Source organism: Molothrus aeneus, chromosome 15 (genome assembly GCF_037042795.1).
Source record: "Molothrus aeneus isolate 106 chromosome 15, BPBGC_Maene_1.0, whole genome shotgun sequence".
In the NCBI taxonomy this organism is placed as follows: domain Eukaryota; kingdom Metazoa; phylum Chordata; class Aves; order Passeriformes; family Icteridae; genus Molothrus; species Molothrus aeneus.
The window spans coordinates 1,261,488-1,274,537 of record NC_089660.1 but is presented as its reverse complement, the minus strand read 5'-3'; the positions used below and the strand labels follow the sequence as shown (position 1 = coordinate 1,274,537).

Here is a 13,050-nt window from a genome sequence, read left to right as displayed (position 1 = left end):
GCCTTCATTTGGAATGCTTGGTTTTTTGTTTTGGTTTCTTTTTTTCCAGGAAAACCAAGAACTGATGGATATGTTGGTTTGTTTTGTTTTGTTTTTTTTTTTCTATGAGCTTTATACAATGAATTGCTTCTAGTACTGATTGTCATTAAACTTGCAAAAATTAATTTGTATGTGTTAAAATCCAAAGCTGAAAAACACCCATTCAGTTATTGCAAGAAATAAATGCACTGGATTCTACTGGATCACCTGCTGCAGCTGTTGATTGCAATGCAGAGGGCCGGAGTGGAGGGAAGGGCTGTGTCCCTGGTTCTTGGGGTGTGCGAGGAGCTCTGCCGGGCTGCTCCGGGGCTGTGCGGCTTCCCACGGGGAGGGGATGGGTGCGGTGGGTGTGAGTTTAAGCTCCCTGTAATGAATCACAGCCATGGACTGCCCCGCGTTAGAAGGGGCCCAGTGGGTCCAGCTCATGCCCCTGCTCAGCGCTCCACGTTCCCGTTCCGGGGGAGCCCGTCCAGTGCCCGAGCCCCGCTGCTGGAGGCGGCCGCTCGCTCGCTGCCGGGGCCGGGGAGGGGCGGCAGGCGGGGCCCGGAGCGGCACCGAGCACCCGGGCTGGGCCGGCCGGGCCCTCCCGGCCGCCGGGGGAGCTGCGGGGCCGGGCCGGCGCCTCCTCCGCCCGCCGGCGCTTCCCGTCCCTTCCCGTGCCTTCCCTTCCCGTCCCGTGCCTTCCCTTCCCGTCCCTCCCCGCCGCCGCTCCACGAGGGGCAGGGCCGGGCCCCCCTCGCTGTCCCCGGCCCGCGCGGCCCTGTCGCGGCTGCCCCGGTGAGGAGCGGGTGAGGAGCGGGCGCGGCGGGGCCGGGCCGGGCAGGGCAGGGCCGTCCCCCCGGGGCCGGGCCGGGCCGGGCTGTCCCCCCGGGGCCAGGCCGGGCCGGGCTGTCCCCCCGGGGCCGGGCCGGGCCAGGGTGGGCTGTGCCCCCGGGGCTGGGCTGGGCTGGGCCGGGCTGGGCTGTCCGGCCTGGGCCGGACCGGGGCGCAGCGGGGGCAGCGGCCGGAGCCGCCATAGCCACGGGGAGCTGGGCCTGGAACGGGGGGTCGGGCCCGCAGATCGGTCCCTGCTGCTGCTGCTGTGGCTGGAAATGAGCCCCGAGCCCTGGGGCACCGGGGGGACTCTCATCTCGAGCCCGTGCTGACGGTGGTGCTGGTGTTTGTCCGCAGCAGCCCCAGGCCGGGTGTTCCCCTCAGCAGCAGCGCCCTGCCCGTGCCTTGAGCCAGGAGAAGCGTCCGGCCCTGGAGGGATGCTCGGGGAGCGGCTCCTCGGCTCGGCCTCCGCGCTGCTCTGACTCGAAAGGTAACACAGCAAATAAAGCCTCAAACTGGCTTTATTTCCCCAAATGTGGAGCTGAGATGCTCCACGAGTGCATCTATAAGATGCCTGTGCGGGATTTGAACCTTTTTCTGATATTTTCAATCATAAATGGGACTATTTCCCTGTTTGCCTTAGAGCACTGGACAAGAACTACTGTTACTAATTAATTTCTTCCGTGTTTTTGGGGGGGGTTGTCTGTTTTCTTCCAAACATCAGTGAAATGTCCCTGTGTCACCTGTTCCGTTTCCACATTTCATTATTTTCCCCCTTACAGCTGTTTTTACCTAATAACACAGTTTACTTTCTGACTTTTAAATATTCTGTTGGGGATTTTTTAAAATTTTATAAAGCTACCAATATTTTTTTCAACCTGTAAAATACCTTAACTATATTGCACATTGTTTTAGATTGTTTTTTTCTAAAACTTGCCTGCGTCTTTCTAAAGTTTACTATGCTATAAAATAGCTGCCTCAAATTGACAATTTGAATTGGATGCATTAACTTGGTTGATGTTGCAGAGTGGTGGCAACTCTAGAGAAAAGTTAAATGTCTTCAGAGGACAAGGAGGCTCAGGAGGACGAGCTGCTGGCTCTGGCCAGCATCTACGATGAGGATGAATTTAAGAGAGCAGAGTCTGCCCAAGGAGGAGAAACAAGAATTTGTCTGGAGTTGCCTCAAGACTTTAAAATTTTTGTGAGGGGTGAGTTGAGATGTTTTGTGTTGTCCCAAGGGAGGCTTTACCAAGCTCGGGTGGTTGCTGGGGAGTGACCTGAGGGAGCAGTGATGGGATAAAGCTGTGCCTCACCCTCTGCTGTGCTTGATGGGGATTGTGTTTGAGCAGTTTAATCCTCATACACAGAACATCCTCATTAAACTCTTAAAATCACAGATAAGTAATAGCACTTCTTCAGAATAATTAAGTTCATTTATTGGGTTTTTATTCCCCCTGAGGAGGCTCCTGGTTTGTGTAGAATCTGACATTTCACAGTGCTGCTGTTTAACTGCTTTAATCACAGACCTCCAACCCTTGACATTTTCCTGCACTGTGAGTTTTGTTATTTAGGGTGGAACAAATAGTTTTAACCCCAGAAATACATCAAATTAACAGACATTGGGTGCTGTCAGAAACAGCAACAGTTGGTTTGTTTTCATTTCTCTGTTATTTCTCCTCTGCCTCGGTGGCCCTGGCTCAGGCAGTTCCACAGAGAGCCTCCAGGGCAGTGGCTTCGAGTACTCCGTGTGCTTCCTGCCTCCCCTCGTGCTGAATTTCGAGCTCCCACCTGACTACCCATCGACCTCCCCGCCCGTGTTCACCCTCAGTGGGAAATGGCTCTCCCAGGCCCAGGTTTGCAGGGGGTTTTTTTACATTTTGACTGCTGAGTAAGTTAATAATTAACAGCTAAGCAAAGTAAAAAAACAATGACCTTGCTCCTCAGTTGGCTCTTCTTTTGTCTCTTGCTGGTTTTCATTTGATTACTATTCTGAGGAGGGAAAACTTGCATCTGTGAGAACTACTTTATTCAGCATAAAAACTGCTGAGTGTGAAATCAAAGTTTGCACTAAGGACTGTTTGAGGGGAGGAGTCCAGTGAAGAGTTACAAACTTCCTGAAATCAGGAATTCTTTGTTCTTCCCCAGCTCAGCGCTCTTTGCAAGCACTTGGACAATGTGTGGGAAGAGAACCGAGGCTGTGTGGTGCTGTTTGCCTGGATGCAGTTTCTGAAGGAGGAAACACTGAATTACCTGAATATTTCATCGCCATATGAGCTGAAAATGTGCCCTCAGGGGAAGGGGCAGGGCCGGACAGCAGCGGGGCCCCTCGAGGCTGGGAAGGACTGTGGGGGTGCCTCAGGCTCTGCCACAGCTGAGGAGGAAATGGTGGATGCCAGGGCTGTGCAGGATGTGGAGTCCTTGTCCAGTCTGATCAGGGAGATCTTGGACTTCGACCAGGCCCAGAGGAGGAAGTGCTTTAACAGTAAGATGTACTTGTGCAGCATCTGCTTCTGTGAGAAGCTGGGCAGTGAGTGCATGCACTTCACCGAGTGCAGCCACGTGTACTGCAAGGCCTGCCTGAAGGACTACTTTGAGATCCAGATCAGGGATGGGCAGGTGCACTGCCTCAACTGCCCCGAGCCCAAGTGTTCTTCTGTTGCCACTCCAGGCCAGGTAATTCCTGTGCACAGCGGCTGGGAGCTCTGGAACCCAACCTGAGTTCAGGGCCCGGCCCTGCATGCTGGACATTGGCAGTCACAGTCATTTGGGTCAGAAAAGACCTCCAAGTTCAGCCTTTGACCCAGTCCCACCATGCCACTAAACCATGCCATGAAGTGCCACATCCTTGGGCACCTCCAGGGATGGGCACTCCGACCCTCCCTGGGCAGTTCCAGTGCCTGAGCACCCTTTCCATGGGGAAATTCCTGCTGATGTTCACCCTGAGCCTGCCCTGGCCCAGCCTGAGGCTGTTCCCTCTTGTCCTGTCCCTTTTCCCTGGGAGCAGATCCTTGACCCCCTGTGACCTGTTGGAGTATCCAAAGTGGATTCATCCCAGCTCTTGGTACCTTGTCACTGACTTGCTGTTTGTTGCTGCAGCAGGCTCAGAATTACAGATGCAAGGAATCAGGGAATCCCAGACTGGAAGGGACCTTAAAGCCCATCCAGTGCCATGGCAGGGACACCTCCCACTGTCCCAGGCTACTCCCAGCCCTGTCCCAGGCCTTGGGCACTGCCAGGGACCCAGGGGCAGCCCCAGCTGCTGTGGGCACGCTGTGCCAGGGCCTGGCTGCGTGTGGGTGAGGATTTGTTGGTGCATGGGCTGTGTTGGCAGGTGAAGGAGCTGGTTGGGGAGGAGCTGTTTGCCCGCTACGACCGCCTGCTGCTGCAGTCCAGCCTGGACCTGATGGCTGACGTGGTTTATTGCCCCCGGCCCGGCTGCCAGACCCCCGTGATGCAGGAGCCCGGCTGCACCATGGGCATCTGCTCCTGCTGCAACTACGCCTTCTGCACCCTCTGCAAGATGACCTACCACGGGGTGTCCCCCTGCAAGGTCACTGCAGGTCAGTCACCTCCCCTGGGCTCCACGGTCACACCCACACGCAGCTAAATTTGGGTGGGCAAGTCCAGAGTTGGGCAAGGGAGCTCCTCACCCTGAGCTTTCTGAAAGGTGCATTCCTTTGGAGGAGGGCTGTTGCTGGCAATTAAGTATTCCTTTGGTGAGACTCCTCAGCTCGGGAGCTCCCTAAACTGCTGGTTGTCAAATGCTGAGAGGCTGTAGCAGGGGAAGAATTCCTTTATATTTTCACTACTTTGTATTGCCAGAGTTAATACTGGAATCGGGTGGAGTCTTCTCTCTCTGGCCTTAAAAACCTGTGACAGAATTTCATTAAATATGTAGTCAGAAAAAAATCTTTCCATTTTCAGTTTATTTTACATTGTTCTAATTCCATCAACAGATCTCTTTTATAATAAAACAGTGTAAAACTGCTGAATGTTGGGGCAGGGTGGTTTTACTATTATCATCTTATGTATTTTAATAGTTTTCTTGCTTTTTAATTCATGATATTACTGTTCTTTGAGAATCTTTGTGCTGCAATTAGCTGGACTTCTAAATCTAATGTCTTACAAAAGCTATCTGGTTTGGTTTGATTTTGCCCCCCAGAGAAATTAATGGATTTGAGGAATGAATATTTAGAAGCAGATGAGACAACTAAAAGATTTTTGGAACAACGTTATGGCAAGAGAGTGATTCAGAAAGCCCTGGAGGAGATGGAGAGTAAAGAATGGCTGGAGAAGAACTCCAAGTCTTGTCCTTGCTGTGGGACCCACATTGAGGTGAGTGCGGAGGGAAAGGCTGGGGATCATGGAACAGAAAATAACCCACAAGGAGGCAGTTCTGGGTGCGTTGGAGCCTCTAGGGAGAGGAAATCTCTAGGAAATACTAAGAGAACTTTCAATTTCTGTGTGTCATGGAAAAGGAGGTGAGGTGATACTTGTGGATCCCAAGGAGTGGAGTACAAACAGTGACTGGTGGTCAGGCTCTCACACTAAACACATCCAGGCAGACTCTGGATCTACATGAATCCTTTTGTTTTCCTGGTGTTTCAGGCTATCTCTTGTTCACACTAGAGCTAGAAATCAATTCACCTTCAGAAGAGTACAGATTTCCAGTATTTTTGGTATTATAACCAATTTCCAGTGCAGGGATCCCAGCTCCCAGTGAAAATGTCGGCGTGTGGTGGAGCAGGGGGGATGTGCTCACTGACTGCTGTTGGCTGGGGGCTCTTGGCAGAGAGGGACTGAGGCCTGCCACAGTGGGGCTCTGTTACCACCATTTCTTGGTTTTTTCCCCCAGAAACTGGATGGCTGTAACAAGATGACCTGCACAGGGTGCATGCAGTACTTCTGCTGGCTCTGCATGGGCTCCCTGTCCCGGGCCAATCCCTACCGGCACTTCAACGACCCCTCCTCGCCCTGCTTCAACAGGTCAGTGCTCAGGGGCCCTCCACTGCTGGCACCCATTTGCTGCTTCTCCTTACAGTCTCTCCCATTTCTTATCTGAAATGTGTAGCTGCAGTTTAAGGCACAGTTTCTTCTCTCAAATATTGGCACTAACAGTAAAAGTCAGGAGTGATTCAGGATATGGTTTTGCTTTTTTAAGAACTTTGGTTTTAAAATTCTGGAGGAGTCTTCTGAGCCATGTTCCTGATTTTTTTTTTTGGTCAGGTCATGACCTTACCCTTTCTGTGCTGAGTCTCCCTGAGTGTTTCCCTGGCAATGCTCAGGAGCAGCTCGAGGATTTGGGGAAGAGCTGCTCTAAGGAGCTGCAGATTTGCCTGACATTCCCTTGGGGAAGAGCCAAGGGACAGAGGTGCTGCTGTGGGACAGGTGACAGGCAGGTCACAGCAGGGGGACAGTGGCAGCCTCTCTTTTACCTTCCACGAGGCACGGATGGTGGTTTGTGATACTGAAAAACCAAGGGAACTTGCTGTACTGTTGTTGCATTTAGGATGATATATTTTAACATATTTGAATTTTTTTATGCTCTGGTATCACTGATTTTCTGTCTTGCAGATTGTTTCAAGCTATGCACATTGACAATGGGGAGTTCTGGGAAGGAGAAGATGATGATCAGTAGCTTCCTCCAGCACCAAAAGGTGAACAAACCAGAGACTTTTTGTGTGTCCTTTGTTTGCTTTTCACTTCCATTGTGTGACAGAAGAGTGGTAACTGCACTGCAGGACACTCACACCTCAGAACCTGTTGCCAAAACCAAAGGAGACCTTGTCCCCATCCTGGGATCAGGATCATCATGGAATGCCCAGACAAACATGTCCACTATTGAAGTCAGAAATTGGAAAACCATTGGAAAAATATATACCAAGAAGTGCCCCTTTTTTAAAAGCCAACAGACAAAACTGAAGCCTCAAATGCTGGAAGTATTTTGGGGGTTTCTTTTAGGGAGACTGACCCTTGGATCTTGAATATTGTGGGGTTTGGGGTGGTTTGGTGGAGCTGTAGTGCTCTCTCTGGGGCTGCTTGGACTGGGGGAGTTTTCTGATAAAATACAGAAAATTTCTTCTGTATTCAGCAACAAAGTTCGTTGCTTTTTTGAATTTCCTGATGTGCTTCTCTGAAAAGCAGCTCCTGGCTCTGTCACTGGTACTTTCTAATGACATTAAAGCTGATTATCCCCAACCCTTCTCGTTGGCTGCTGTGCCTGAGCCTGTGCATCCCTGAGAGCTTGGGCAGAGCATGACCAACAGCCATTTCCAGGGATTTCTGTGAGGTTGGTGACTCCTGTGTTGCTGTTGGGTTCCCTCACGTTGCCTGTCCTTGTTTTGGCAGGGATGAGCGCCAAGGCAGTGAGCTGAGGATGTGGCCAGTGAGAGGGTGAAAAGTATCAGGAAGAGATGAACTTGAATTCTTCAAGATACTGACAATTACCTTGTGTTCTCAGTTGATGAAGTAATTTATTTTTTATTAACTCTTCATATAAGAAATTTAAGGGTTGATACTTTTGCTTCTGGACTAGATCCTTTATTTCCACTGGTTTTGCACTTCAAATTATTGCAGAACCAAATTGTTTCCCCTAAAATCTCAGCAAGTGGTTTTGTGAGTATGAAGGTGATTACTGGAAGCAAACACTGATTTTTTTACAAGTTTTTCCACTTGCAGAACAGTCTAAAAGTTTATTTGGAAACTAAAGCTGCATGTGCTGTGTTCAAGAGCAGTAGGGCCTGGATGGAAAGTTCTGGAGCTGAGACTCCTCAGGAACTGTGTGTGAACACAGCTCACTCAGTTCTGACTGAGAGTTAATAAATTTATCCTGGGATGTGTGGCCAGAATGAGTGATGCTCCAGGTCCCTGTGCAGAGGAGTCTGCACTCTTGGAACTGGCACAGGGATTAAAAAGATGGAAGGAAGAGCAAATCTCACCTCAGCTGAATCTCTAGGTCAGTGTGTAGGAAAAGTGTACATTGTGTGTGGTTTGAGTTGTTTTCCTGCACCTTTCACAAGCACTAAATTCACTTTAAGATGGCAAACACAGTGTTCCTGTTTGTCTTCCTTCTGGCATGGACTTGGCAGCACAGGTGTGCCCAGGTGCTCCTGGGAATGGGACAGCCCAGAGCTCCCACCTGGAGCTGGCAGGGACGTGTTGTGTTCGTGGGGTTTAATGCATGCACAGTGCCCTCCCACCCCGAGGGCCCTGCTTTTCCCTCTGAGGAAACACTGGGCAAGGAAGGGGGGAGCAGAAGGAGCTCTTCCCACCAAACTGCCTCCAGGACAGCTTTGCTACCATCAGCACACTGAGACCGAGCACCAGACACAGTCAAATGTCACCATTTAAAAAAGTAAAGACATTTAGTGAAGAAAGTTACATTACAGATCAACAACTTACAAAACTTCTGTATAAAGAAAATAAATGCTGCCCAGTTTTCTTGCCCCTCGTGTGAGAGCACTGGACAGAAATCCCAGGAGTCACATTTCAGAATTGGTGGGGTCTTGGCTGTTGTCCACCTGTGTGGGGTGTCTGTAATGAAACAGAGGCTGAAGCCAGTGAGAACAGAGTGTTTCCTTTGGGGCTTGTTTGGCTTCTCCTTAGAGAAATGGAAAATTCTGGAGAAGAGAGAGCACCAGGCATAGGAAATCATACCTGGGCCTGACAACAGTGACATCCTCAGGTGCCTGAGCTGCACCATGGACCCCATGTGGGGGATGATGCTGGAGCCTCTTCTGCTGAGGGGTCTCCAGTCCAACATGTGGCTCAGAGCAGGGCTCAGCCAGGGCTTTATCCAGTCAGGTCCTGACAACCTCCCGAGGAGAGAGCCATGGGGATCCTGTCCCACTGCTTGGCTGTTCCCACAGTGGGGTTTTATCCTCTCCAGCGTGAGCATTGTGTCTCCACTCCCACCCCACTGTCCCTTCTCTTCTTCCCCCTGGCTCCATCTCCTGGCCCTGGGTGCTGCTCTGAGCTTGCCCTTCTCCAGCTGGACAATCCTCTTTTCCAGGATTCTAATGTAAGAGTGTTTCATGGAGGAGGAAGGAATAACAGAGATGCTTGTCCTAATTGCAAGGAATACACCCCAAAGTTATCACCCACTTGTGTCTGAAACATTGTACTTTCATTTATCCTCACATTTCAGTTCTGTAGCCTTCAGTCTGTAATTACAGCCAGTTCACAGATCAAACAATTCATTCTTCATTTCCTTCAGAGAATGAGTTGGTGGCAGAAGTTTGTGGAACACAGAACACTGGGTCCCATCCTCCTTTGGTTAATTAAGGCAGGTGTTTGGCATCTGTCTCTTTAATGGAGAGAATTCATACGATCATTCCGCTAATTTAAGAACAAATATGAGATGAGTTTCTGCAGCAATTCCCTTTTGTCCCAGCTGTTCTCAGCAGCTGGGTCAGCACTGCCCCAGCACATTAATCACTGTATGGCTTCTTGGACTGGCTCCTCTCTGCTCCCATCTCCTTCATGCTGTACAAGGGCTCCACGAGCTTGTTGTGAACCATCATTAAACCTGATGGAGAGAGTCAAAAGGCAATTTAAGCAGACATAATACAAGAAAGTTCTCCTTCATTGGCTGCTAATGGAATTAGACATTACTGTTGTCCTTGTGCCTTTGCTCCCACACCAAGCATTAAGCATGTACCTTCACACATACTACTGTGGTATATTTAAGGAATATACTCCTTTAGGAGTTACTTATACAGCAACACCTCTACAAAGCATGGCTTGTGGCTCCTAAAAACGTAACACAGCAGCTGCCTGGCCTGGTCAAACATTCACCTTTGAAGTACTTCACTGTTTTGACTTTGAGCTCCAGCGTGGCGTCCTCGTCGCACACGAACACGGTGTTGGGGTGCTGCTGGAAGGCCGACACCGTCCACATGTGGTTGACACCATCCTCAATGGCTTTGTACAGAGCAAAGGCTTTGTGGGCTCCCGTGATCAGGATCATCACCTGCACCCCCAGACAGAGAGGGGCAGTCAGGAGAGCCCAACCACACCGTGCCAAGCTGAGAATGGGGACACCCCTGTCACCCTCCCCACAGCCACTTCTCTGTGCTGCTGCTGCTCTGGCTGCTTCGGCTCTCAATGAAATCACAGCCTGGGGGGTCACTGCAATGATCCTTTGGGCACCTGGACACTGAGATTTACAAGTGTAGATCAAGAATAGACTCCAGTAAAAGTGGTCCCACACAGTATTCATGACCTGCTGGTCTGACATCAAGTCTCCAGTTACTCTCCAGGTGAGATTCTAACCAAAGACACCCTCCCAAACCTTCCTGGCTTCCTGGGGGGAACAGCTGCTGCAGGGTTACACAAACACAAGTGCCAGCAGAGATGGAGCAAGAGCCTCTCCATGGTGTTGCAGGATGCCAGAGGACAGGAGGATCAGGCATTCTGTGGCAGGCATATCCTACACCAGAGGACACGTGGCTGCTCCATAACAGGATAACCTTTGGCTGCTCCAGAGGAACTGCAGGAAGCCACTTCTTATTTCCTCACCTCTCTGGCATCCATGACAGTGCCTACTCCAACTGTCAAAGCCATGGTGGGCACTTTGGAGAGGTCACCATCAAAGAACCTGGCATTGGCCAGGATGGTGTCCATGGCCAAGGTCTTCACTCGTGTCCTGGACACCAAACTGGATCCCGGCTCGTTGAAGGCGATGTGACCATCGGGGCCAATGCCTGGACAGGGACAGTGACAGCACAGGGTCAGCTGTGGCAGCAGAGCCAGCAGCTCTCCCAGGAGAAGCACAGGCAGTGCTCCCGGGAGCACAGAGCTGAGAAAAAACCCTGCAGTTCCTCTGCTTGGAACAACCGGACTATGACCTGATTGCTCTGGGACAATGATGAAGCAAAGAAGGTGGCAGAACCTTATGAGAAACTGATGGGAAGAGCTTGTGTAGGAAAAGCTACTCCCAGCAGTTTTCTGTTGCCACTGACAATTGATAAATACCTCACATTTGTACAGTTCTAGCCCTTCCCACACTTCCTGAACAATTCACTGACTGCACTAAAGAGCTAAAGCTGGGAGTGGTAGGTGGGGAGACAAGGCTGCCAGGACAGTGCAGTGCCCAGGGCCATGGGCTGTGGGGTGGATTTCACTGCAAATGCACTGAAAGTGAACAATCCTGGCAATAAATGAGAGCTAAGGAGGACAGGCACAGCTTGGGGCAGGGTTTAGAGGCTGCTGCTCTCGGGTTCTCACCTCCAACAAAGAGCTCGATGCCTCCAGCTGCTTTGATTTTCTCCTCAAATGCATCACACTCTGCCTGGAGATCAGGGGCGTTTCCATCCAAGATGTGGACGTTTTCTGGTGAGATGTCAATGTGCTTGAAGAAGTTATTCCACATGAAGGAATGGTAACTTTCTGGGTGATCCCTCGGGAGGCCTGGTAACAGAACACACAGGACTGAGGCCAACTGGAACAGTATCACCCATAACAAAGCACTTCCACACCACTGCAGTGGCTTTGGTGACAGAGCAGTGCTCTCTGTCCTTTGTCACACCCTCAGCTTTCAGAGTTGTTTCTATTTCCCTAAATACCAGAATTAAAATCAGCTCCTATAACATGGCCATATTAATATACAACAGATGTTCAAAAAGCAGGTGTGTGCTGTGCCTCATCTGTCAGTACCTTTTCAGCCCTTTTCCCATTTCATTTTAGTAAGAATTATTTTAAAACTGTGCAGAAACCTGGGAAATAATAATTATTGTATAATTATTGCATATTTACCCCCCTTGAATGCTGTAAACCCACAGTGGACTGCTTATTCCCTAATGCTGCTTGATTGGGATTATTCACAGAAAAAAACCCTCCTGACCGGGATAAAATTATCATTAGCAAATATTTAGCTTGTATGTTTTTCACCTTTGGATCTATTTCTTCTGAGGAGACTGTTTCACCATGACTTTAGCAATGGCAGTCCTTTGCTAAATCAGCAGGAGATACCTGAGGGCACTCAGGGGACACACTGGTCTTTGTAAGGGACCTTTATAACCCCGGAGCAAAGGTGGAAGGTACACTGCACACTGAGCCTGCAGTGATAAGCTGTTCTTGCCTGCTCAGTGCCTGAGTGCAGCTAACACACAGCAGTGTCTGTAATAGTGTGTGCAATACTGGGCAACACCAGCATCCAGTTTTGTCCATACATTTCCAAACCTGTGGAAAAATTTCAAATTTCTTCCAGAGGTTTTCAAATTGTCCCCCTTTGCTAATTCCCTGGAGGTGTTTAAGGAAAGACTGGACGTGGCACTCAGAGCCATGGTTCAGCTGACACCGTGGTGTGGGGTCACAGGCTGGACCCGATGATCTCAGAGGTTTTTTCCATCCTAACTGGTGCTGTAACTCTGTGAGATGTTGATGCTGTAACTCTGAAATGCTGATGCTGTAGCTCTGTGAATGTTGGTGCTGTAGCTCTGTGAACGTTGGTGCTGTAGCTCTGTGAATGTTGTCCCTCTTACCTGCACAGGTGGATTTCGGGCACCGCCAGGCTCTGCCGGGGTAAGGGCCCAGCAGCTCCCGGGCAGGGACAAAGGCGACAGGACAGGTGGCTGCGGCACTCACCCACATACTCGTCCATGTTGAAGGTCTTCACGTACTTGAAGGAGAGGTCCCCGTTGCGGTAATACTCCACCAGCTTGCTGTAGCAGCCCAGGGGGGTGCTGCCTGCGGGGAGCGGCCGCCTCAGCCGGGGCAGGGCCCGCGCTCGGCCCCGGCCCGGCCGCCCCCCGGCACCCACCTGTGGGCAGCCCCAGCGTGAAGAAGCGCCCGGGGCCGGGCCCGAACTGCACGATGCGGTTGCGGATGTACTTGGCCGCCCACTCGCTGGCCTGCGAGTAATTCTCCAGGATGATGAGCTTCATGGTGGGGCCGCCCGGGACCGCCGCTGCCTTCGCCGGGGATCGCCGCCGCCTGCGGATCGCCTCTGCCCGCGCTCGCCGCCGCCCGTGCGGATCAGCCCTGCCCGCAACCTCCGCTTCCTCCCGGCTCGCCCTGCCCGGGATCACTTCCGCGGAGGGCGGGGAGCGCCGGGCCCGGCCCCGCGGGAGGAACGGGGCAGGGCCGGAGCGCAGCGGCGGAACGGGGCGCGCCGGGAGCGCGGCGCTGCGGCTGCCGAGCGCCGCTCGGTGAGTGTCACCGCGCTGCAAGCGCGCCTGTCGTCCAGGCAAAGCTGGG

The 13,050-nt window shown here is 51.4% G+C and overlaps 2 protein-coding genes across 4 annotated transcripts; one reads left to right on the top strand and one right to left on the bottom strand.

Moving 5' to 3' along the window:
* The first annotated feature begins 659 nt into the window (after positions 1-659).
* On the top strand, positions 660-7,897 carry RNF14 (ring finger protein 14). 3 transcript variants are annotated; one of them, XM_066559972.1, is made up of 10 exons: positions 660-816; positions 1,210-1,342; positions 1,879-2,060; positions 2,554-2,705; positions 2,998-3,525; positions 4,184-4,412; positions 5,015-5,187; positions 5,708-5,838; positions 6,427-6,509; positions 7,201-7,897. In XM_066559972.1, the coding sequence occupies exons 3-9, from the start codon at positions 1,907-1,909 to the stop codon at positions 6,488-6,490; spliced, it is 1,431 nt and encodes a 476-aa protein (XP_066416069.1). In that variant the 5' UTR covers positions 660-816; positions 1,210-1,342; positions 1,879-1,906; the 3' UTR covers positions 6,491-6,509; positions 7,201-7,897. The 3 variants fall into 3 exon arrangements, with proteins under 3 accessions (XP_066416069.1, XP_066416068.1, XP_066416067.1); XM_066559971.1 differs by lacking the exon at positions 7,201-7,897 and having other exon boundaries at positions 661-816; positions 1,213-1,342; positions 6,427-7,050; XM_066559970.1 differs by lacking the exon at positions 7,201-7,897 and having other exon boundaries at positions 661-827; positions 6,427-7,050.
* A 294-nt stretch (positions 7,898-8,191) lies between these two features.
* Positions 8,192-12,849, bottom strand: GNPDA1 (glucosamine-6-phosphate deaminase 1). The gene is made up of 6 exons (XM_066559975.1): positions 12,614-12,849; positions 12,439-12,540; positions 11,080-11,262; positions 10,372-10,556; positions 9,649-9,823; positions 8,192-9,379 (listed from the first exon to the last, which is right to left on the bottom strand). The coding sequence occupies exons 1-6, from the start codon at positions 12,735-12,737 to the stop codon at positions 9,282-9,284; spliced, it is 867 nt and encodes a 288-aa protein (XP_066416072.1). The 5' UTR covers positions 12,738-12,849; the 3' UTR covers positions 8,192-9,281.
* Between the last annotated feature and the right edge of the window lie 201 nt (positions 12,850-13,050).

Coding starts and splice junctions, on each gene's coding strand:
- GNPDA1 (XM_066559975.1), bottom strand. CDS start 12,737: ATGAAGCTCATCATCCTGGAGAATTACTCGCAGGCCAGCGAGTGGGCG. Junction 11,263..12,438: donor CAACATGGACGAGTATGTGG/GTGAGTGCCGCA, acceptor TTCTGTTACCAG/GCCTCCCGAGGGATCACCCA. Junction 10,557..11,079: donor CATCGAGCTCTTTGTTGGAG/GTGAGAACCCGA, acceptor GTCCCTGTCCAG/GCATTGGCCCCGATGGTCAC.
- RNF14 (XM_066559972.1), top strand. CDS start 1,907: ATGTCTTCAGAGGACAAGGAGGCTCAGGAGGACGAGCTGCTGGCTCTG. Junction 2,706..2,997: donor AATGGCTCTCCCAGGCCCAG/GTTTGCAGGGGG, acceptor GTTCTTCCCCAG/CTCAGCGCTCTTTGCAAGCA. Junction 5,839..6,426: donor TCCTCGCCCTGCTTCAACAG/GTCAGTGCTCAG, acceptor TCTGTCTTGCAG/ATTGTTTCAAGCTATGCACA.